Below are 26347 nucleotides of genomic sequence, written 5' to 3'. Positions count from 1 at the left end.
TGAAGAGCACTTCTTGACTGACATCAAAGATTGAAACAGTACTAATTTCAAGAACTTTAATCGTACTTTGACTTAAATGAGGTCCGTTCCTGTCATGGTATTGGAAACCCAAAATATTTGGAGAAATTAAAAAGTGAGAGATTGTAAAGTAGCAGAATGTATTTTAAGAACTAAACCAACATGGGAATGGTGGAAGAATTACCCGTTCAAAAGATTTAAACTTTGCCTGTGATATAAATAGGACCTGCTGGAGAGATAGATGTGTATCCCAGAGACTATCCCATCTATGGAACAGGCTCCCCATCCATGTGAAGCAGAGTTCCTCCATAATCCAATTCAAGTGCAACTTGGACAGTTGGATGGGAAACCAGAAATTCATCCCTGGTTTGGCACCTATGTTTCTGATGCAAACAGGTAACCTGTAAATGGTTAATCTCCTAGGCCCATGCTTACACTTATCAAGGGTATCAGAACTCATCAGAGATTTAGGATGCATGGCTGGGCTTAAAAAGGCCCTTGTGGTTGTTAGCCTAGTAAACTCCTATGAATCAATGAACCTATTAGAAGATTTTGCCTATGAAGGTGACCACGAGTAGTGGTGCAGAAAATAGATAAGAGGGAGCTGTAATGTACTGCAGAAACCTGGTAAAGGAGCCAAGGTATTTGGGAGCAAATGACTAGAGAGGGAAAGATAATAGAGTGGGGTGAGGCCAAGAAGATATTTGGAACATAGGCTAGAAACTGCCTTTCCTACCCAGGATTAATATCAGACTATAGGCAAAGAGAAAGGGATACATGAAAGGCCTGCTCTGGTTGGGATTTTTAATCACTTCTAAGACAGAAGCTGCTGTTAAAAAGGGATAATCAGTAGGGCGTATAAAATATTGCATGATAGCTATACGAATCAATCAGAAAAAGTTTGAGAAGATTGGAAAGAGTGACTGGAAAAGCAGCTTAGAAAAGAACAGTGGGAGGACATGTATATGGCTTCCAAGTATGCAACAAAGTCCTGATGGTTTAGGATCTTTGCTTAGAAGTGTTTGCATAGGTTCATAGGTGTTTACTAGGCTGAAGACTACAAAGGCCTTTTTAAGCTTAGCCATGCATTCTAAATCTCTGACAAGTTCTGTTACCCTTGATAAGTGTAAGCAGAGGCTTGGAAGATGAACCATTTACAGATTCCCTGTGTCCGTTAGAGACATAGGTGCCAAACCAGGAATGAATTTACTGTTCCCCATCCAATTGGCCAAGTTACACTTGAATTGGATTAGGGTGGAACTCTGCTTCACATGGATGGGGGAGCATGTTCCAGAGACGGGGTAGTTACTGGATGCATACCTGTCTCTCCGGAAGGTCCTATTTATTTCACAGGCAAGGTTTAATGTTTTGTAATGGGGAATTCTTATGCTGTTTGTTTCATGGATATCCATGAGGTTCATCAGAGTGGGGTCTGACAATGCCCTGTTTGCCAGGCATACATCTCCCATCAAAAACCTGTAGGAGATGGAATATAGTGATAGGTTCTTGAGGAGTCTGCATAGGACATTTTATTTATGTATTTTTATACCCTAAGTAGACTTCCTCAATTAGATAGAAAATGTTGGGGGTGTAATGGGGAAGAAAGTGGTAACTGGGAACAAATGTTTTGGGAGTGCATTGAGTTGGAATATTTCTAAAATTTCCTACAGCATATTGTTTCAGAAATATTGTGTGAGCAAGTGGCTGTAACTAAGGACATGATGTTTTTCAGCTGGGACACGGGAATTGCCCAGACGTGTTAAGGCCTTATTAAATTTAAATGTGTTGGCTGCCAGAATAAGCAGTTACTAGAAAATGGAAGTTTAAACCAACTGTATTTGAAGCATTTAACATTTAAAAAAATAAATAAAAGAAATGGAAGAGGGAGCTTTAGAAAAGGGAAGGAGCAGACTACATAGAAATGTAAATTATGGGAACGATACATGCAGAATAATGTTCAGGAGGAGGATGAGTGAAGTTTGAGTAGGCAGGAATTCAGCAGTTTATGTAATGTTGGACTTGTGATTACAAAGAAAGAAAAGATATGTGATGTATAATGGTTTGTTTTATATTCTATTAATATATGTTTGATTGTGGCTTAAGTGATTATTTAATAAAGGTGTTTGGAATTTATTTTTCCTCAACTATGTCTTGTAATGGTAGATTTCGCACAACTAATCTGATATCTAATGGGATTAATGCTTTACAGTCTCCTATTAATTTTCTAATTTCACATTGTTGCTTTTGGATTAATGCTTTACAGTCTCCTATTAATTTTCTAATTTCACATTGTTGCTGGTGTTCCTCCTGATCAACTCAATCTCCCAACACTAATCTCGGATTTAAATTCAAAGTATTTCTGATTCTTTTAGTAAGCTCCTGTGCTTTTTTGTGTATTTCAAGCATTTGGAATAGTGGAAAATATTTCACTGTCAAAAACCCTCAGTGGGCTTTGTTGTTATCACATGAATGAGAAAATGAGTACCCTTCTGCTCACTGTTTGTTGGCTAAACTTTTATTTCCTCTGTGTTTGATGAAAATGCAAGCTAGTTAGCACTTTCCTTGAGCTTGGACAGTCTTTACTGACAGGAAGAACTGAAAACCAGGACTAATTTCTTCACAAAAATTACAGGATATGATATTTAAAGGTCACTAGTTTGTTTTATCAGAAAAAAATAGACTGTATTTAACAAAATTCCTGTCAAAAACTTCAACAGAAAGGCTACTGATACTGTCACAAGATGAGCAACTCAAAATACAACTTTCAAGACCAGTCTTCAAAGAAGGATCTGCAAACTTTATTAGTCAACATGTCTGAACTAACCAAAAAGGTTGATTAAATGGACAGTAAACTGAATTTGTATAATGAAGAAACCTCCAGACAAATAGACGTTTTAAAAGAAATGATGCAGCAACAAAAGATCCAAATAACCAGGATGGAAAGCTCATTAAATGACCTGGATGGGAGATTAACAGAACAAGCACTACAAGTGGAATTTCTTTTGATCTCAAGAACAGATCCAGGAGGAATAATCTTCGGATTTATGGTTTACCTGAAAATTTGGAGGCTCAAAACATGACCAGTTTCCTCACAACCTGGCTTCCCAAAGCTTTAAATCTGCAAGAAGCCTTTTCGTATAGAATTGAGAGGGCACATTGGTCTTTGACTGAATCAACCATGTACATCAAGGACAAATCAAACCAAGCTCTGTCCTAGTTCATTTTTTCTCTTCACAGGACAAAGAATTGGTTCTGAAGTCACCATGGACCAATTCCCCAATTAAATGTGATAATGATATTATTAGGTTTGATAATGACTACTCTTCTACAGTGGCAGCAAAAAGGAAGGAATGTTTACTACTAATTAAGAAACTTAAACAACAATTAAAAGTTTATCTTTTATTTCCAGCCAAGCTTCGCATTTTTTTCCCAGAAGGCACCAGAACTTTTGAAACCCTGGATATTGCAGTTTCTTTTCTTTCTAAAAACAACTTCCTAAATCAAACAGAACAAATGGATTGTTTGGGACCTAGCCTCAAACGTCAAGCTGAGAAAAATAACTGGCAAACAGGAAAGAAAAGTAAAGAAATAAATTGATAGCCTTGCTTCTCTTCTAACAAAACTTTAGTAATGTGTTTAATATCAGTAAATAATTACTTCATAGTACATAATTTACACATGAAATGTTATGTTTTAAGATGTATAATAAACTCATGTATACAGTACTTAGGATCAGTTTCTTAAAGTTGTTTTTTTTAAATCTGTGGTAATACATTTCATAAAAATGAACAGAATAAACCAGGAAGCTCGCGTTACACACAAGGAATCAAAAGCACCACACTTGCATTCTCTAGTTTCCCACCAGAGTTGCGAGCTAATTACACTGTTTTATGTTAAGTTGTCTATCTCGCCTTCATTCTTGCTGGATGGGTTCGGAGCCGACCTCGGCTCCGACTCGGCCACTCTAAAGCTCGAGAGTTGGTTCCACCGGCTCGAGGCTCCCCTTATATCCCACAATGCTAGGCGATAGTTACCTCAGATCTCGTTTGCCGCTACAGCTTCGAGGTTGGTTGTTCTACCGGTTCCTGGTGAGTTTAAGCTTTTTCTATTAAAAGTTACTCTGTTTCCCCCTTTTTTAGTTTAATTATTGTCAAATTAGTGTAGTTCATTGAACTTTATCCCCGACCTAATTTTTCCCGTTTTTTTCTTAAAAGAACTTTAGTTCTTCCCTTGGGCCTTGGGCCTTCCCTTCCCTAGGGAGTGTTTGTGTAGTTTAAACTACTGTTTATTCTACTTTATTTTTTAGTAATTTTACTAAAGTAAATTTTTCTGACAGGGTATAACTGGTGTGTTTGAGTGTGTGTTTGTGTTCACCAGTTAGGCTATGTCTAAAGAAGCAAAGGTCTCCGGATTCAAGAAGTGTGATGCGTGCTGTCAGAAAATGTCTCTGACAGACGCTCACACTTCTTGTGTCTATTGTCTGGGGCCTTTGCACCTGCAGGACTCCTGTGCTGTCTGCCATGGCTTCAGCCCCAGGGTCCTGCAGGAAAGGAAAACAAGCTCATATTGAGAGGCTTGTTGAAGCCTGAGGATTCCCTGTCTGTCTCAACAGGGAAGCCCTCCAAGGCATCGAGGTCTTCGGCTCCGGCTTCTGAGCCGAGACCTCAGGTTGTTCAACCTTTGCCTTTATCGGCTCCGGCTGGAGCCGATAAGTCTCAGTCCACAGTTTCTGTGGCTTCCGGCTCCGGCCGGAGCCGAGGTTATCGAGTACCCGTGTCGGCTCCGACAAGATCTTCGGAGCCGCAACCAGAAAGAGGTCTAGGTCACCTTCTCTTGGCTCCGTTCATTCGGCTCCAGGATCTCCCCTGCTGTCTGAACGGAGCCAAAGGTCTCATTCCTCTAGGTCATCGAGGTTGTCCGATCATGACCTTCAGAGGGTGGTGAGTCGACTACTCAAGTCTGAGGCACTAGCCCAGATGCTTCAGAGCCCGACTCATCAGTCGGTGCCTGTCCCGGTCCATCAACTCCTTCCTCCTTCGACTCTTTTGAGCTCGGAGCCGGGTCGTGGCGGAACCGAGACTGTGGTTACCTCGGAGCCGAGACAATTGTCTTCGGCTCCGTCGCCGGCTCCGTTTTCTTCCATGGAGGAATCTCGGCGCCGGACTTCCCTCCTCGGCTCGAGGGGTGAGTGGCATCGGACCCTTGTCCGACCCCCCTCTCCCTCTCGGTGCTTCGGCGCTGGTGAGTTCGGCTCCGACATCGGCCTCGGAGCCATCACTGTCGGTGCCGAGGGGGGTCCTTAGCTCCTTGGAGCGGGGACCTCTGGCTCTGCCTGACAGGGTGCTTTCGAGGTCATGCGGAGTGTGTTAGAGCCTGGCTCTACTCCACAGTCGGCTCCGTCAGCCCCTCCCTCTATGCTGCCTCAGGGTAAGTCGACTCACTCCCTCATCCCTGACCGCAGAGAGCCAACTCCTCAGGAGCTCCTTTTGGGGATTTCATCCTCTTCCGAGGCCTCTCCTGATTTGGCAGAAGAGCCCCCTCGGAAGAGGAAGTGCAAGAGGAAGCACATTGACTCACCTGAGTCTATCACGTCGGACACAGATCTGGATGATTCTGAGGGTTCCCCCCGTTCCCCTTCTGAAGATGTCTCATTTGCAGACATTCTGGAGATCCTTAAACAGAGGGGAAATTGGCCAGCCCTCAACCCTTCGGAGGACGAATCTGTGTATCTTGAGGCGTTTGGCTCTCGTCCTTCCACCTCCTGGGTGTCCCCCTTGACCCCCTCATGCAGGTGGTTGCAAAAAGGCATGGACGGCTCCTGATTCAGTGGACCCCACTCCCAGGAGACCCTCCAAATTCATCACAGCTCCATCAGACAAGGAATTTTTATCAAAAGGAGTCTCTGTGGATGCTATGGTGGTTGCTGCCACAAAGAAGGAACTGGCTGATCCTTCAGTGCCTGTCCATCCACCTAACAAGGAATCTAGGTCCATGGATAGGTAATGGAAGCGGATGTTCTCCTCAGCGACATTTACTATGCGTTCGCTGAATTACCTGTGCCATTTCACTGTCTTCAAAGAGACTTGATCAAAGAAGCGAGTGAAATGCTGAAGGACCCTACAGCTGCGGGTTTCAAGAGAAAATGAACACGCAGCTGGCTATCCTTAATTCTATTTCCAACTCCTCCATGCGCCTCCTCTCTTATGCGGCCGATGGAGCGAGCAGAGCAGCAGGAACAGGGGTAGCCTTACGTAGGCACGCCTGGATGCGGCTATGCAATTTTGGAACCTTTCAAGACGTCTTTCACGAACTCCCTTTTGATGGATCATCTCTTTTGGTCCACAAGTGAAAGAAACCCTGACTAGGTGCGAGACTGATGGCAAGACCCTTTCTGCCGTCGGAGTCCGTTTTCTACTCCTTCTAGGCCTTACCACAAAGGCCAGAAGGGGGGAAAGATGTGGTTTCGTAAACAATCCCAAGGGACTTCACCTGACGCACAGAGTCGGTTCCCCGCCAGAGGCAGAGGGGGGAACAACAATGGTAGACGTCGCCCTAGAGGCAGAGGGGGTCCGCAGAACCAGGGCAATCGAGAAACGTTCTCCGAGAAGCCCTTTCAGCATCCCTGAGGTGTTGCCCGACTGCCCATCTTCGGAGGCAGTCGGGAAGATTGTCACTGTACCCAGAAGCCTGGCTATCCTTGACACAAGACAAATGGGTACAGTCCATCATTTCCGAAGGTTATTCTATTCCCTTTCTTCGTTTTCCAAATCAGTCAAAAAAATCCCTTCCAGATGTTCCACCCGCTCAAAGGGATCTTGCAGCTTTGGAAATTTCAAAACTGCTTGCAAAAAGAGCTATTCAGCCAGTGCCAGCAGACCAACTAGGATCCGGAATCTACTCAAGGTTCTTTTTAGTTCCAAAGAAAACAGGGGACTGGAGACCAATTTTGGATCTCAGTATCTTGAACAGATCAGTCAAGAAAACAAGATTTCGGATGGTCACGCTGCAATCCATTCTTCCCCTATTGGGAAAAGGAAACTGGATGTGCTCTATAGACCTTCAGGACGCGTACTATCACATAAAAATGAACAGACGCCCAGAAGATTCCTCCGCTTCAGGCTGGGAACCAGTCATTTTCAATTCAGGGCCCTGCCCTTTGGTCTCACCACTGCCCCGGGTGTTTACCAAATGCATGGCAGTGGTAGCTTCTCACCTGAGACGACAAGGATTCCAGGTGTTTCCATATTTGGACGACTGGCTCCTCACAGCTCCCACCAAGCATCTCCTTCTGATGGCCAGAGATTACACTTTTCGCCTGTCAAAGACTGGGTATCTCAATAAATTGCGAAAAGTCTATTTTGTCGCCTTGTCGCACTATTACCTACATAGGCAAAATTAGATACTGTAAACATGTCTGCAACACTAACGAACCAAAGGATATCAGACATTCAAAAATTGGTATCACTACTTCTCAACAACAACAGAGCCAAAGCCAGGTTAGTTCTAAAGGTGTTGGGAATCATGGCAGCGCCATACCCTCCTTCCATTGGCCAGATACCACATGCGGATCCTTCAGTGGATGCTCTTTTCTCAATGGTCATACCAGGAACTTCCAATGTCTCACACCATTATGATCACGCAAGCGTGCAAAAGCATCTCATGTGGTGGATGTCTACCCAACAGCTCCTGTTGGGGAGACCATTTGTTCCACCTCCTCCGGTTGCTACTCTGACAACGGATGCCTCCCTGATCGGGTGGGGGCATTATCAGGGCAGGACAGTCCAGGGCACATGGCAACCAAACGAATGCCACTTGCACATAAATGTTCTGGAGATGAGAGCAGTGCTTTTAGCGTTGCAAGCCCTTCAACACTCTCTTCCCTTGGGAACGATTGCAATCCAGACAGACAATATGTCTGTAGTGTGGTACATCAACAAACAAGGCGGAACCAGATCATACCCCTGTGTCGAGAAGCACTCAGACTGTGGCAATGGGCGATTTCTTCTCAGCGTTTTCTGATAGCAACGCACATCCCGGAAGTCCAATCACATTGCGGACAAGTTGAGCAGAGCTATTCTCATGCCTCACGAGTGGTCTCTGAAAGACTCTGTAGTGAGAGAGATTTTTCTCAAGTGGGGTCAGCCTTGCTGCGATCTTTTTGCTACTCCCCAAAACAGCAAGTGCAGAGAATACTTCACTCTATTCCCTTTACCAGGCCAACCAAGCAGGGACGCTAGTCCAAGTTTGGCCCCGGGGACTTCTGTATGCATTTCCTCCTTTCCCACTCATCTCTCAAGTAATACAGAAAGCTATCGCTCAGAAGGCCTCATTGATCCTCATTGCTCCTTACTGGCCTCGACAAGTGTGGTTCCCCTTTCTGCATCGATTTCTTGTGGAGCGACCGTGGAATCTGGACCTAGTTCCAGATCTTTTGATCCATCAGTCGGGTCAGTTTCATCGCTCCCTCCCCTCTCTGAACCTCACTGCTTGGTTCCTCCACTTCCAACCGTAGCCAGGCTTCCTCAATTATCTCACTCTGTTAGAGATATTTTGATAGCTTCCCATAAATCTTCCACTCGAAAGATTTGAGTAAGTGGAAACGATTTTCATATTGGGCACAAGGAAAGGACGTAGATCCTTTCACCGCTTCCATCCAACTAGTCCTCGATTTTCTTGCTGAACTCTTCCATGCAGGTTCATCTCCATCTACTCTTAAGGTTCAATTGGCAGCTATTTCTAATTTCCATGTGGGTATTTCTGAATCTGCCCTAATGTCCCACAAACTCTGCAAAGCCTTTTTGAAAGGAGTTTTTCTTCTCAGACCTCCTGTAAGAAATCCTCCTTCTCCTTGGGACCTAAATTTAGTTCTTGCTTCTTTGACTCTTTCCCCTTTCGAACCTGCAGCTTCATGTTCCTTAAAGTTATTATCATGGAAAACTCTCTTTCTGGTGGCTATCACATCAGCTAGAAGAATTTCAGAACTTCAAGCACTCAGTTGTCGTCTCCTTACCTTGTGTTCCATAAGGACAGAGTTTCCTTACGAACTAACCCGTCCTTTTTGCCTAAGGTGGTTTCAACATCAAATCTAAACCAATGCATTGACCTCCCTGTTTTTTTCCCGGAATATTCAAATAGGTCTGAACAAAAATTACACTGTCTGGATGTTCATCGTCAATTAAGGTACTACTTGGACAGGACGAAACAATTCAGAAAATCTGATCAGCTGTTTGTCTCCTATGCGGAAAGCAGAAAGGGACTTCCAGTTTCAAAGGTATCTTTATCCAGATGGCTAACATCTCTGATTACCCTTGTTTATGAGATTAGACACCAAAAACTGCCTAATAAGCCTAAAGCCCATTCCACCAGAGCTTTGGCTACTTCTCTAGCCTTCCAAGACAGACTGCCTATTGACACCATTTGTGCAGCGGCTACTTGGGCTACTCCTCACACTTTTATTTCCCATTATAAGTTGGATTTAGCTTCTAGGCATAGAGCTAATTTTGGTTCCACTGTTCTCAGGAGTCTGTTCCGTTAGGCCACCCGGGACAAGGTGCTAGGGACGCGGTCCCATCCAGCAAGAATGAAGGCGAGATAGACAACTTAACATATAGAAGTTATGTTCTTACCATAACGTTCCATGTTAGTTGTCTTCTTCTCGCCTTCTTCTTGGCCCCACCCTCCTTCCCCTGGCCTGGACAGACCTAGAGGAGTTGTGATCGTGACCTCTCTTTCTACCACCTCTTTCTTAACTATATGCTATTATGCATATTTCTTGTTTCAGGATGTAGGTCACCCTTCTTCTTCCTGTTGTTAGAGGTGGATTCTGTTTTTTACAGTTATACTGTTTCTGTTATAAGCTGGGGTTAGCTTACAAACGAGATCTGAGGTAACTATCGCCTAGCATTGTGGGATATAAGGGGAGCCTCGAGCCGGTGGAACCAACTCTCGAGCTTTAGAGTGGCCGAGTCGGAGCCGAGGTCGGCTCCGAACCCATCCAGCAAGAAGAAGGCGAGAAGAAGACAACTAACATGGAACGTTATGGTAAGAACATAACTTCTATTTTTGTTTTAGAACTCACCTAGCTTCATGAAGCAATTCTGAAGCCTGGGTTTTCCCACACTCAACAGAGGCACTAAAATGAAATAAAAGAAGCATGGTGATGTTGCTGCTTTACAGCACTCTTGATATAGTTGTTTTTATCATTCTAAGCTCTTAAAGTGACACAATATTTCACTATTTCACTCTAAGTATATTAATAGTTTACCACAGATTATTTTTACTGCATGTTTTCCTAAATCATTAAATTATAAAAAAAATGTTTTACAGATTTTTATGTTAAGTCTACACATTTACTGATTAAACATCTACTTTTTCATTACAAGCAATTAATTGATTTGAAAGTTTTCTGTCACAAAAACAAATAGTCCGATAAACTGAGGCAATTTCATTCTGAAGTCCACATATCTATTCCATTATGATATTAATCTGCAAACCATAAGAACAGAAGTCGTGTATAAGGAAAAGTTGCTGATTGCAGTTTCTGTATTTGCTGATGTTTCTTGTTAGTCTGTGAAGGATGATGTAAGTTAGAGTTTTGTTGTCCTTATCTGTAAAAGGGTAATGTTGAATATTAAAATAAGCTCACATACAAGTGAAACTTTTAAAACAGTTTGTGTAATACAGATTGAGTTACTTAAGTAAATGTTTCTCAGTCTGTTAACTCAGAAAAAGGAAACTTGCTCAATACCTTACTGTTATCTATATCAGTTCAATTATGCTGACTGCATTGTTATCTGACTTTACTGTTCAATGTGGATTGCTAGTGTGGTAAATAATATTGTATATAAACCAAATCTTTCTATTTACATGGTTGTTTTAAGTGTTCATAAGTTACACATCACCTTTTCAGGACTTTTAAAATGTATATAATTACTTACATATGACAGTGCTACAAGTTGTGTAATAACTTTTAAATAATCTACCCTATGTAAACCAGAGAAACAATATCTAAACATAAATCATACACGCTAACATATGGGTTTTCGTCTTGTTTTTGTGTTGCTTACACTTAGAAAATAAAAGAGACTGTTTTAACACAAGAAGGAATGTTGAAAGATTTGCTTATAGTAAACATGCATTATAAAATTTGTGGCCTGGAGAGGCCACAAAAGTTCCTCACCAAAAGGATAAAGGGTCTCAAAAATCTGTCTTATGCTGCCCGACTGAAAGAACTCCAGCTCTATTCAGTTGCTTACCGCTTGCTCAGAGGTGACCTGTGCCTGACATACAAGGCCATCTCAAACCCAGATTTGATGAACATGCTTCACCTCAAAAAATCTAGATCCCTCAGAGCCACAAGGGCGGGAGACTTAAACCTCGACACGGTTATTAATAGGACGTGCTGGAGGGATAGATTCATCACCCAAAGACTCCCTATGCTGTGGAACAGAATCCCGATATATGTGAGGCAGAGCACCTCGCTGGCCTTGTTCAAGAGGAATCTTGACCAATGGATGGGAGATCGCAGATATACCCCAGGGGTTACCTCAGTGTCACTGCTCGACAGAGGCACAGCAAAATAATGGGCATAGTTTCTCCAAACTAAAGGGGTGGCGTAAGCCACAAAACTATGGGCTAGGCTTGTAAATGCCCTCGGGCAGATAGCCTAGTATGAACCTATGAACCTATAAAATTCATAAGTACAGCAATGTAGCCTATATTTAAGCAAAACTGTAAGACAATTTCTCTGGTTAAAGATGATTCTTATCAACCTGTATGATTTGTTGATATGTTATTGGGATTGTTAATTCTTGTCAACTTTAGTAGACTGAATTTAGAATACATCAGAGTGGTTAATAACCATAAGTTTACTTTTATAATTATCCTATATAATGATAATATACTTTCCGACTAACAAATAATGATTTGTCAGGCTTGGAGTATAGTGCCTATGATAGGGAGAGGGATACTTTGATGCTCTGTCATCTTAAGTGCAGGGGTTATAATAACCCCATGGATAGAAAGGGGTTCATGGTTCAGGTTTTGATACCGCAATGTTTCTCATGTTTTTTTTTTTTTTGCTTGCCTAAGTATAGTAGTCAAACTAAAAGAAACAGTTTTTTTATTCACAGCTGTATACAAAACAAACAAAAACATTTATAGATTATTCTACCTAATGGAATACAATTAAATCTACATATAGCAGTATTTAAATATTAAGGTGATCTCAGTTAATGTTAATGGGTTGAATAGTAAATGTAAGAGACTAAGTTTATTTAAATATATTAAAACTATAAACCCACAATTGATATTTCTTCAATAAGCCTAGAATTGTGCTCAACAACCAACTGGTAAGATCCGACAAAAAAGCGGTCACTTTCGAAGTCACTATCTTCCCCCATCCCCCCCTGTAGCTAGGATCAGACCTAAACAACTTCTCCAAAGCTGGTTACAGCCTCCTGAGAGATGATATAAACAGCTTCACAGCCCCCTCTCCCTCTGTAGGAACTGGCACCAATATCCAGAACTACAACAAAGCACTATATGAACATTTATATAGATGCATGGAATCAGGAATACCCGACAGGACTAAATTATCCTCCTCAAGGAAGAGTAAACCTGTCTGGTGGACATCTGCAATAAGTAAACTCTATAACAAAAGGAAACAATTGCTGTCCAAGACCAAGAAGGAGCAGGGAGTCCAAATTGGCCACATCTACTAGAGTCAGTCGTAAGGCTTTCTTCATATATGTCTGCAACCTCAAAGGAAGCACCTAGATCTCTTCAGAACTGGTGGTCAAGGACACCACATAAACAAATGCCGTAGATATAGTAAACTTGCTGGCTGACAGATTCAATGAAAACTTTACCCATCTGTCCCCCATCAGTAAATCAAGACATCCCCAGTACCTGCCCCCTTCCCCTTCCCCTTATATCTAGGGAGCAGGTCATCACTGCTCTCTCAAAGGCAAAAAATACAGCCTCCATGGGCCCTGATAACATCCCAGGCTGCATCCTACATGAACTCAGGCAGGAACTTGCAGCACAATTAGGCACCCTATTCAACCAAAGTCTGAGTACAGGCTTCATCCCAGCTGAGTGGAGGACAGCCACTGTCATCCCTTTACACAAAGGTGGAGCGTCCACCGATCCAGGAAATTATAGACCAATCAGCCTAACTAGCCTGACCTGCAAGGCCATGGAATGGATTATCATAGACCTCATTAACAAGGACATTGGCAACCTTCAAACACTTGATCCCCACACAGTTTAGCTTTGTCAAGGGGAGGTCATGTCTGCTAAATTTGGTAGGCTTCTTTGAGACAGTCACCAAAGCCATGGACGAGGGGAAGACTGTGCACACCACCTACCCTGACCTGGCCAAAGCCTTTAACACTATTCCTCACTTGGGCATAATAAATAAACTCTCTCAACATGCATCAATCCATATGTTACCATATGGGTAGCAAACTGGCTCACTGATGAAACCGAAGTAGTCAAAATAGGGGAAGCCACCTCAAGCAGTAGACCCGTAACAAGCGGTGTACCCCAGGGTTTGGTCTTGGGGCCTGTGTTATTTGGGATATACTTTTCTGAGGTGCAGTCCAAAACCAGTGGGCTATGGCTGACCATGTTTGCAGATGACTGCAAGCTGGATGCTGTCATCAATTCCTCTAGTGATGTGGATGTCCTCCAAGCGGATCTCACTCAGACAAATGACTGGTGCCAAAAACATGGACTCAAGCTGAATAACAAAAAATGTGTCATCATCCCCTTTGGGGAGAGTGACGTCTCCACAAATTATCACATTAATAACAATGTCCTAACCACTCCAATCATTCGTGAGGGATTTGGGCACCCAGGTTGAAAGCAACCTGACTTTTGACCACCATGTTCCTTCCGTGGTATGGAAAACCTTCTACGTGGCTCATCTCATAAGTAAGGGTATCTCATCCAGGAACAAAGAGGTCATAATATTCCTGTATTCTTCCCTTATAAGGCCCATTACTACTGAGTACAATGCACCTTTTGGCATGTACCTCACAAAGCACATGCTGCAGCTGGAGAGACCACAGAGGTTCCTCACCAGGAGAATCCAGGGCCTCAACCATCTACCATACACAGATAGGCTAAAAGCCCTATCCCTCTACTCAGTTTCCTACAGACTCCTCAGAGGTGACCTCTGTCTGGCATACAAAGCGATCATGGACCCCACCTTGATGGGACTGCTGCATATCCGCAAGTCAAGCTCCACTCGAGTAACCCACACATGTGGCCTCAGCCTGATCTGTGACATCAACAGGACTTGTCGGCAGGACAGATTTGTGTCCCAGAGACTCCCTCATCTGTGGAATAGACCCCCTCTCCACATCAAGCAGAGTACCTTTTTACCCCTTTTTAAATGCAACCTGGATAACTGGATGGGAAACAGAAAATATACCCCTGGGATTTCACCCATCTCCCTGCTGGACAGGGACATTGGATGCTGATTTGTCTAAACATGGGCTAAACTCTTGGCTAGGCTTATACGGACCTCAGGGCCAATAGCCTAGTAACCTCCTATGATCCTGTGATTTAAAAGGTTGGGAGAAGGGTGGAATTAATCTTCCAGTTATATTTATTCATTGGCATCTGTTACGAAAACAAGTTACTCTGTGGCTGAACTCAACCTATACAGCCAAATGGAAATGAATTTGTGAATCTATATGTAATATCATTAGTAACTCAGCCCGTAAACAGTATAATATAAATCCAACATGATGAGATAACAATATGTAATAAAAGTATAAAAACAAAGTATATAATAATAATGTTTAGAAAATATATAAACATGAACCCAGATATAAAGACATGTTGTTTATTTTGCATCCTATAGCTTGTACACAAGAATGTATAACTACCTTTGATTCAAATGTAATTAAAGAGCTTAAAAAAAGAGTGATTTATTGGTATCAAATTCTCAATGGCAATATATTACTGACTCTCTAATCAAAAGGAAATTTGAGTTAGATGATAAATTGTGGCTACCAATACATCAAATAAGACAGTACATTTCAAATAAGCTGGCACTGATTACACCAACTTTTAAAAATAATATTCCTAAGCTAATAGATCTTGTGATACTTTTAATAAATAATACTTATAAAGAACAAGTATATATATCCAAAATTCATAAGACATGTAAAGAAACTAAGAACTATACCAATAATAGTTATTGGAATTATTATAATCAGGTTAATCAAAAGGATCCTGATAAAAATTAAAAAGAAATGATCCTTTTATCACAAAGCCTTACCACCAAGTTAGTTCACTGGAAACTCATATGCATGGAAATTCCTACCTAGATCCTTTCTAACCCCTCATAGATTAGAACTAATATATACGAAACTTATTGGGTGTTGATGTAAAACACATACAAAAGCAGATTGGGAGCACATTTTTTGATTGTCATTCACTGAATAAATATTGGTTTGAAATTAATTATTTCTTTCAAAGAATTTTTAATGATACTTTTCAGTTAACCAAGTCATTAGTTTTGTTTATTGTACCCACACCACAATGTGTCCCAAAAGTAAAATATCCTTTACTGTGGACATTGCTTGCTGTTGCACGTAAAGCCATAACAACTTGCTGGAAGAATAAAGCACCACCAACTTTTCAAGATTTCAAGAAAATCGCAGTCTTCATGTCTCGAATGGAAGTAGCAACCATAAAAAAAAAAGAACCGATAAGACAACATCATACATCACTTACTGGCAGAAAGTTGACGAAATATTGGACAAAACAAATTGATCTTATTAGTCAGCACAGCATTTTAATGCCAATTGCATATTGTATATGGAAACGTGATGTTATAGATTGTATACCTAGGCAATTGTATATAGTTTCTTTTGTAAATAGTTGACTAGTTGATTGTTATATTATTTTATGTTTCACTATTTATGGTTCAGTCTGTTTGAAGATATGGGAAAAATTTTAATAAAAATGTCTTTGAGTAAAATAATGCATTTTATCTTCCAAAAAAACATATTCTGAAGACATATAGAAATGACATGAGAAATTAGTTTTTCAGTCAATGAACTGAAGGGAGGTAATTGATTTAAGATGTACATTTTGTGTGTGTGTGTTTACCAAGGAACAATTTTTATTGCAAGTAATACAAACTGTGCAGGCCTCATGCAAGATGCACTTAATCTTTTAGCACTGAATGCTGAAACAGTCGTAAAGGTCTTACCTTATAATCTAAGGAAATAAGCAACCAGACACCTCAAGATCACAATCATCATCTCTTCTTCTTCAAAAAAGTTCTGTCATTCAGTAAACTGGCTTTTTGAATAGGTTGGCCTACTGCAATGACTTACTTTATGCCAAGCATAATAAAACTGTTAAAGACATTGATAAGAGCATGTTTTACTGGAGCAGCAGTATATTTCAGTACAAGATCTTTTAGAAGTTGCCATATGATTGTATGGTTACTTAAAACTTTTTTTTCTGATTTCATACTTGATTTATGTCAGCTGATGTGTGTCCAATAGTCGCAGTTTTCCTATGATGCTTTTAGAACTCAGATAGCAGTAGTGCCACAGCGAAATACATTTCCTCATCACTTGAATGTTAAGCTTAAAACTCCATTTAAAACGGAAATCTGTGAGCATATTTTGCTATAATTTGGGGAGTGGAAGCAGACAACTAAAGAGACTTCCTCTGCATGACTGCCTACCTGTGTCACTCTATGCAGTTAGGAAGACTCGGTAGTCTGTTTTCATTGCTGTTAAAATACATTTTAATAAGAATAATTTCTCCTTGAGTTTTGTGTTTCTGTAAATGTAGTGGTAGTTTATTCTCCACCTACATTTAAAAAGCAGTGTTGCATGGATGAATTGCAGCCACCTTTGGCAAGTCCGTTTTGCAGGTAATCACTCAAGGAGCATTTCCATGGATCTTTCTTTTCCTAGCTGGCTTTCCTAAACTGCTTAGAAGTCTGTGTCCATGCTGGATCCACTTCAGAAGTCAAACTCTGATATGTGAGAGTACTCAGCAGTATTACTAGGTCTTTGAGAGAGGCATCTGAAATTGACCCTTATGTTTCCTCCTCCAAACTTCTCCCTCTAGGAATGCATGTTTCAACTGAGAAAATGTATTTGATGACACATTTATAAAATAATGGAAATGGATGAAAGGTTACTATGTAACAAATCCTTTTACTAAACGTGTATTTTATCATTGAAAGGTATGTTGGTCTGCCAGGGGAAAGAGGGTATGTTGATCATATCCTTTAAACCAGGACAGTGATTTTTTATCGTGCTGAGAAAACAAATGGACCCCTGTCAGAAGTCCATTTTTTTTCTTGATTATTTTATTGTAATTTTTGAAAAAAAAATAAAAAGATTTCATAAATGACACTTTGAAATGTATAACAAAAGAATAATATGAATCATATTTTAAAGAACAAAACTATAACTATTTACAGTATATACAGTAAGCCAGTTTTAAGTGTTGCTAATATGATGAACACTTGCATATCAAAATTGTCTTTGTGAGTCTTCTGTAGTTATTCTTCCTTTTGTTTCTTCTCCTTTCCATCAGATATTTTTGACTTAATTTTTCCATGACCCAGTAGTGTGTTAGTATTATTCCTTTGTATTAAATGGAGTAGGGTATGTACCTTCAGTTAGTAAGGAGATACGATTTAAACAGTGAGTTAGTAATTGTCTTCTGAGATGTGGCTTCAAAATATGTTTGGAGTAAATAACATCAGGTCCATATTTTCCACCTAGGGTTTGACTTGAAGATCCAGTATGACTTCTTTAATATCTGTTTCTTCATGCATTTTCATAATTTTATGTACATGTGTATTTGACCATATTTTGTCAATGCCTAACTCACTGAAAATATCTACATACATGTATTTTACAGAGAATCAGATTTTGTTAAAAAGGAAAATGAGTACAGCAAAATTCTCAAGGAAAAGGATGAAGAGCAATCAGTACAAATAAAGCTACTTAATGAAAAGGTTGGATGATTTTATTTATTTCTAGACATCTCCTTGCATACCTGATCCTTTTTGTTAGCTTTATGTTTAACTTTTTTGTGCAAGCCTGATCTAATTTATTCTTGATTATTGTATGCAGATTGCAGATCTTGAAGACAGATTAAAGTTACTGGAAGAATTACCCAAGGTAAACGACAGTAGTCCGCTTACAAACTTAAAAGATGGGGAATCCAGAGAAATTGCATTATGCAACATGGATCAACAGGATGTGCAGGAAAACACAGCCGTGGACACTAAAGATGAAGAGAAGAGCTTGGTGGTAGCAAACAGCTGCCTTTCTGGTAAATAATTACTGTAAAGTTTTTTTGTTACTTCATTATAATAGACAATATAGTTTGAATTTTCGTAATGAAGATTCTCTGTAAGTAAGGTGTAACTTATGGGTTGCATCATTTCCTGATTTGAAATTCTAGAAGTAATGTCTTCCTTCCATCTCAGGTCTTTTGCAGGAATGCAGTAATATATGTGAGTGGCTTCCTTTTGTATCCTTCATTGGTGCACATTCTTGTAAGGTATCACCATTTTAAGTATCACCTTTCTCCCACTTACCTGAAAAAAAATGACTGTAGAATTTATATATATTTTGGGGGGCAAAAAGGTGTTTCTTGCACAATTTCTAGTATTTTGTTGTGGATAAGTCAGTAGACCTACATTAATGCAGTAGCCAATATTCGTGGTTATCCACACCCCTCCGATATGAATTACTGAGACACAATCACTGGTATACCATTTTATTAATCACAGCTGACAGAATAAAACTTACAGATAATCCACCAGTGATCATTGGGAAAAAAAAGCATTTTAGTAGGCCTAGCTCTTCCTTCACCATCACGTACAGAGCTTCAACCCTTGTGTATGAACTCCATAGTCCCACAACAGTGGGGAGGGAAGTTGCTCAGTAACAGTTGATAATTGGCTGTGACCTTCCTGCAGTGCCTGCAGCATATGGCCATGTGGTATACAGGCAACTGTAAATTTGAAAGATTGTATAAGAGTGGTTAGATGTCCATCAGATAAGCATCAGTCATTAGTAGGAAAGTTGTCTTTTATGTTTGGGCCCAGATCACATTGATAACTGCAAATTGTGAGGATTTCAAGCAGGCTACAGAGAATCATAGGTAGAAGGCTTTAATATTGTTTCTAACTGAAAAAAAATGTTTGGTTTCTAAAAAAGAAATCAAAAAAAGGAAATATCTGAATGAGCATGCAAAGCCTGAGTATTTCAAGAAGCTATCCCTCATGGACTCTGGGACTTTGTAGATGGCTTCTAGTGCAGAGGCTGCCATATCTGTCTTACAGTTTCCCTGGTTCAGAGAACAGAAGTCCATTTTATCAATGTCTAGAGAGCCTTAATCAATTTGGGGGCCCAAGTTAAGGATCATATGGCCATGTCTGCCAATACCAGCAAAGGGCAAGAAGTTAGTTTTCCCCAAAACAGTGTTCAAAACCTGAGAAGGATTTATTGGGTAAAAGAACCTGGAAGTATATAACTTTTTTAAGTCTCTGTTACCATTCCATAGGTATATTGGGTTGGGAGGGTGGCCTAATGGTTAAGGTGTTTGCCTTATAAACACAAGGTGCAGGGTTTAGTCTCACAAGGGATAATTGGCTAGGCTTAAAATGGATCGCAAGGGCAGTTAGCCTAGTACTGATCTATGAACCTATATGCTTAAATCATTTTCAGGAAGGATCACTAAATAGGAAAACATAGTACTTGGGTTATTTCTCACTTACCTTGTGCTCATCAGCCTTAATATATTCCTTATGAAGTCCTTTGTTGGTCCCATGTCATTGTTCATATTAATTTTGTAAGTCTGCCAGTCACTCACTCACACACACACACACACACATATATATATATATATATATATATATATATATCTAAAGTTGCTAGAAGTATGCATGTAATTATGATTGTAGTAGGCTGTTTTGGATTTAAAACTACATTTATTATTTTTCACTACTGCTACATTAGAATGGATGGAGGAGGGTTAGAAAACAGGCAGATTAAAAAAGGATAACATTGTTAAAACTGGCAAATGTGAAAGAGGCTATCAAAAAGTAAGGAATAGAAAATTTCCTGTGTCCCTGACAGTAGCAGTAATTCTTTGCTGACTACCATACATAATGCTACACTGTTGTGTTCTGAAATACAAAAGTTCTCTGCTCTGACCTCAGTACTGCAAAAGGGAGTACCTTAGCATCTTCACTGAGTGTATTGGTATCCTTTGACATCATGTCAACTCTGGAGGTTAGCATAATGGATGAACTTAGTACAGCTCCTGTTCTTTAGCAGCTTAGACATTCCATGACTACATATAATATGCCCTTTGCTTTGTTTCAGTCCTCATTTCACTTTTAAATCTTTTCCTGTGGAGCATTTCAGTATTGTTCAAGAAGTTGCATTAAAACAGTAGCAGACCTCTCAGCTGCCCCTGTTTCGGAGGAACATTCCTATTTATCCCTGCATTTGATATACCTATTTTTGGAGGTATGTCCGTGTTTTCAGGCTTGATTTATCCCTTCACACACAATTTTCTGAATTCCCCCTCATCACACATGGAAATCTGTCTAGGGCACAGAAAACCACTCTTACATGATCAACATACCAGTGGCACCAATAAGTTAAAGAAAGAGGATAAATCTCTTAAATCTCCCTTTTTCAGAAGCAAAAATAAATAACCTTGTGTGGTAGAATTTTGCAGTGCAGTTCATTGATATATATAGATTTTACAGAATCTCTTTGAAAAATGTGCTAATATTTTTCCATCGTTTTTGTCGCTCTGATTTTTTAAACATGTGCTTCTGAATAGTATTTCACATTCATACTAGAAGAATGAAGCGTTACGTGCTATTTGTTATGAAAATGTTATGCAAATTAGGTGCCCATATTTTTAGCTAGATTTACCTATTTTTCAAGGGCCTTTGTCCCTATTTTCAGTGTCTGCAGGATGAGGGTATGAGCAGCAGGAACCTGCACAACTTTCGTTTGACTCATGGCAGTATGTGGTGTGGGTGTAACACTGAGACTTGAGTCCTTCAGAGTCACCTTTGTGTGTCTGTAAAGGGAAAAGGAAAATAACCGATGTTCATCGTGCATACAGCTGCAGTCATAACAGATGGGTTATCCTGCCGTCAGGCGGGTCCTCGGTCGGCCGAATTTCAAAGTCTAGGTCCGGCGTCTGTTGTCGTCGCTTCTTCCCTGACGTCAGTGTGGCAGGGATATAAAAGAACCAGCCGACGCCATCTTCTTCTGTCTTTCTTGCCGCACGGTGCCCGAAGCAGAAGCAGTTGGCAAGTGCCGGTCGGTCAGCTCCTGAGATTTATGAAAATATTTCAGCCGAAGTCTTCTTGAAAGCCAAGTACCCCGTTGGGGAAACTTTTCTTGCCTCAGACTGATGTCGGACAAAGTTAATAATTGCATTTCATGTGGGAAGCAAATACCGCATAAGAATTTCCATTCTTTCTGTATTCCTTGCTTAGGCCCAGACCACAACGTCTCGGCCTGCCGTTTTTTTTCTAGATTCAACAAACGCACTATTAAGCGTCGGGCGGAGTTCGCCCAACACTATTTTGGTAAAAAATTTAATTACATTATGTCGTCAGATACTCCGACTCCAGTTTTGAGTAAAAGACGCAAAGATAAGGACCGACAAACGAGGTCCGCGGCTTCTACCGACACCATGCTAAAGCCGACTACCAGTGCTCCGGTTCTCAGCGAGGCGCCTACGCAGCCCCTGAGTACCAATGGCGCTTCTTTAGCGGTGTCTTCTGTGCCCGAAGTCGCAAGCTCCTCGGCCCCCACTCCGACTACAGATACCGACGCCACTCTTGGTGGGGAAACTCAGATTTTAGACAGACTTGCCACCTCTCAAGGTGTCCTCAGGCCTTCCTCCTTTTCCATTAAGGCCTTCTCAAAATCTAAAGCAGCCATGAAAACTAAAAGACAAGGTCCACAGAGCCCCTCTCAAGGCCCCATGCCTAAAAAACAGATGCTCAAAATGGCTGAGGATTTGAGGATTTGATTACTCTTATCAGGGGTTCTCAACTCCCCACAGACAAAAGGCCCAGATTGGAGGAAGACTACCCTTCCTCAGATCAAGCCTCTATTACCTCAGAACATTCTGAGGAACAGGAATATTCATATTCCCCTTTTGAAGACTCTGATGCTGAGGAGTCCATTCCCTCGGTTTCCCCCCCTGAGGACTATTCTTTTGGGGAAACTTTACATACCTTGAGGGAGCGCTTTCACTGGGAAGGCCAAGATTACTCAGATTCCAAGAAAAGGCTCAGGGATTTTCTCTTGCTTCCCCAGCACAGGCCTCTGGCTATCCCTCCTGTCTTGGATATATTAGATGATGTATACACAGAAGCCAGCCTCAACCCAGATTCTTTACCTTCAGCTCCTGTTAAACCTGACAGGTATTACCGGGTTCCTGATTCACACCAATTCCTATACAAAAGCCATGCTGCTGACCCAGAAACTATTTCACAGGGTCCCAAGGGAATTAGGGCTCTACTGCCAAAAACCCATTACCTTCAGAGAGAGAGATTCCAGAGCTTTGGAAAGGTGGGGGAAAAAGGTATACACCTCGGCCACTTTAACCATGAGGGCATTAAACTGTCAGTTCCATATGTTAAAGTATCAACAGTTTTTGTTATCTCAGTTGAAAAGCAAAATGACACAACCTGAGCAACCAGATTTAAAGCAGTTGCAGGATTTGTTGCATAGTGCAGAGCAAGTGGGTAAACATACCTTGCAGTGTGGTTTTGATGCTTTAGAGGCCTCATGTAGAGCTGCTGTTACAGGGTCTGTCATACGTAGACATGCTTGGCTCAAAGAGCAAACCTTACCAGATCATGTCAAAGCTAAATTACTAGATGCACCTCTTCAAAAAGATGTATTGTTTGGTATTAAAGCTGAGGAGGTACTAAAGAAAATGGAGGAAAAGGCAAGATCAATGCAAACAGTGAAAGATTTCCTACAGGTACAACCTCCACGTTTCAGCAGAAACTGGCCTTCAAAAAATTGGTCCTTTCCAGCCACGGACAGACCTCAAAGAGGCAGATACAGGCGCCCGAGGGGAAGAGGGCAATCTCAAGGATCATTTAGAGCCAGACAACAGCAAGCACCGAAACCAAGAGGTGGAGAAGATAGATTACAGTCATTCAGAAAGCAGACACAATGACTTTCCCCTTTGCATGCCAAGCAAAGCTTTAATGGCAGCACCTTTAGGCAGAAAACTGGCATTATTTTCAAAAAATTGGCATATTGTCACAAAAGACAAATGGATCCTGGACATTATAGACAGAGGCTACAGATTCCACTTTCACACCCTTCCAAAAATGAGAGGCATGCCAAACCTGCCACAAAATCAAAGAGCAGAGGCACAAAAACAAATTTCAACTCTCATGGACATGAAAGCTATTCAAGAGGTACCTGCAAAAGAACAGGGTCAAGGTTTTTATTCCAGACTATTCCTGGTACCAAGGAAGGACAAAGATTGGAGACCTATTTTGGACCTATCCATCCTAAACACATATTTACTCGTACCAAAATTCAAGATGCTCACATTACAGCAGCTTCTTCCCATGCTGGGCAAGGAGTCTTGGCTGGTAACATTGGACCTCAAGGAGGCATACCTGCATGTCCCTATCAGACAAGATTGCAGAAGATACCTCAGATTTCTTGCAGGTTCAACCCATTATCAATTCTCTGCATTGCCCTTTGGCTTATCTACTGCGCCCAGAGTGTTTACGAAATGCCTGGCATCAGTAATTGCCTTTTGCAGACTTCAAGGGATACATATATACCCATATCTGGACGACTGCCTGATCCAAGCGTACAGCAAGCACATACTTCTGAAACACCTGGCATTTGTAATAAAATTGTTGAACTTTCTGGGATACACAGTCAACAAAAAGAAATCAAAACTAATACCCTCTCAAACAATAATTTTCCTGGGTGCCAGCTTGAATACAAACACCCAGATGGCCTACCTCACGCCAGAGAAGCAAGGGCAACTATCTCAATACTTCAGCAAAATGGCAACCTTCACCAGGCTGACTGCAAGGAAAGTCCTGCAGGCTCTGGGATTCATGGCATCTTGCATCCTGTTGATCCCATGTGCAAAGCTGCATATGAGGAAACTTCAATGGTACCTAAAAAACTTATGGTCTCAACACAGCCACAGTTTGGAAACAATTATACCACTCATTCCATGTCTTCAAAAGGAATTTCTGTGGTGGGCTCAAGCATGCTAAAGAAACATTGGTCTCTCCTTCTGCATGCCTCAAGCAAATCAAATCATCACAACAGACGCCTCGAACTACGCCTGGGGGGCGCACATGACAGATCAGTGCATTCAGGGCAAATGGTCCCAAAAAGAGAAGCACCTACACATCAATCAAAAGGAAATGCTAGCAGTACAAATTGCTATTATGGCCTTCAAAGACCTACTGCATCCAGGCCAGCTACTAATAAGGACAGACAACACCACAGTGATGTGGTACATAAACAAACAGGGAGGAACACATTCATACCCCCTGTGCAGACTAACCATGTCCCTTTGGAACACGGCTCTGGAATTGCAAATCCAACTAAAAGCACAATTCCTGCCAGGGAAGGAAAACACGCTGGCAGACAACCTAAGCAGAAATATGACAGATCCACACGAATGGAAGTTGCATCCTCAAGTTTTCGCAAAGATAATTCAGGCATGGGGACAGCCAGACATAGATCTCTTTGCTACCTACAGAAATTACCAACTGAAAAACTTTTGCTCAAGGACCTATCATCCGCAGGCCTGGAAAGTGAACGCACTTTCTTTCAATTGGACAACATTGACAGTCTATGCCTTTCCACCTCTTCCTCTACTGCCCAAAGTTCTATTAAAAGCCAGAGCAGAGAGGCCAAACATGATTCTCATTGCTCCAGACTGGCCAAGACAACATTGGTATCCACTCCTGAAGAGTCTGACGCATTCCCCACCATGGATCCTGCCTCTAGTGCCTCTTCTGTTGTCCCAGCACAACTACAAAACTCTACACAGTCAGCTGAAAACCCTCAGTCTAGCCGCATGGAGGATTCCTTGATTTCCCAACAGACCCTCCTCTCCAAGCAGGTGCAGGATGTCATCTTGGAGGCCAGAAGACCTTCTACTAGAAAAGCCTACTCCATCAAATGGAAACGGTTTTGTGCCTGGAATCAGAAAAAGGGCCAGAATCCTTGGGTACTAAATTTACCTCAAATATTGCAGTACCTAGCTGAGATGTTAAACAGTGGACTTTCCTTCTCCTCCATCAAGATTCATGCTTCAGCCATTTCTGCACAATACAACACTGATCCTCCTTTATTCTCTCATCTTCTCTTAGGACAGTTCCTCAGCGGGGCTAAGAATATAAACCCCCCAAGGAAACCACCAGTACCTGCTTGGGACCTCAACTACATTTTAGAAAAACTGACCCTGTCTCCATTTGAGCCACCTGCTTCAACAGAACTGCAATATTTGTCATGGAAAACAGCCTTCCTTCTGGCTATCACCTCAGCAGGCAGGGTTTCGGAACTACAGGCCCTCATGGCTGTGCAACCTTTCATCATTTTCCATCAGGACAGAGTTTCCTTACGAACCAACCCTTCCTTTATGCCAAAGGTAGTATCCAGTGTAGCCTTGAATCGGACTATCCACTTACCTACCTTTTATCCTAACCCACAAAACAAAGGGGAAAGACCACTACATTCCTTGGACATTCACAGACAACTTCGTTATTATTTGGACAGGACAAAGCCATTCAGAAAATCAGAGCAACTCTTTGTGTCCTATGCTACAGGTGCTCAAGGAAAGGCTATCTCCAAACAGACAGTCTCAAAATGGATAGCCCACTGCATACGCTTTTGTTACTCATTTCATGGAAAAACTGTGCCTACAAGCATCAGATCTCACTCCACAAGGGCCACAGCTACCCCTGCAGCTTTCCTCAGGGGGGGTTCCTACCAAGGACATTTTGGAAGCAGCCACTTGGAGTTCTGTGCACACTTTCTCCAAGCACTATCACCTTCCACTTTACTCTAAATCTAGAGCGGGCTTTGCCACAGCAGTCTTGCAGGGCATCCTTGCTCCTCCTAGTTCCACTTAGTGCCTGCCACCCCTTTTTAGCTTTGGGATTCTATCCATCTGTTATGACTGCAGCTGTATGCACGATGAACATAGTACAGTTTTGTACCTACAATAAATGTAGATGTTCAAGTGCTAATACAGCTGCAGTCCAGGTTTCCCT

At 41.4% G+C, this 26347-nt stretch overlaps 1 protein-coding gene across 2 annotated transcripts in view; it reads left to right on the top strand.

The window, feature by feature from the left end:
- The window catches only part of LOC122805417 (neurabin-1-like), a 1624240-nt gene that overhangs the window by 693403 nt on the left and 904490 nt on the right, over positions 1–26347 (top strand). For both annotated transcript variants that reach the window (XM_044075548.1, XM_044075549.1), the window contains exons 9-10: positions 17935–18031; positions 18150–18351. In XM_044075548.1, the coding sequence (XP_043931483.1) occupies positions 17935–18031; positions 18150–18351 (299 nt within the window). The remainder of the gene's footprint in view (positions 1–17934; positions 18032–18149; positions 18352–26347) is intronic.

This window comes from Protopterus annectens, chromosome 6.part1 (genome assembly GCF_019279795.1).
Source record: "Protopterus annectens isolate FY-2018-M chromosome 6.part1, PAN1.0, whole genome shotgun sequence".
Taxonomy (NCBI): domain Eukaryota; kingdom Metazoa; phylum Chordata; order Ceratodontiformes; family Protopteridae; genus Protopterus; species Protopterus annectens.
Note: the sequence above shows the minus strand (reverse complement) of the source record. Positions and strands in the feature narration are given on the sequence as shown.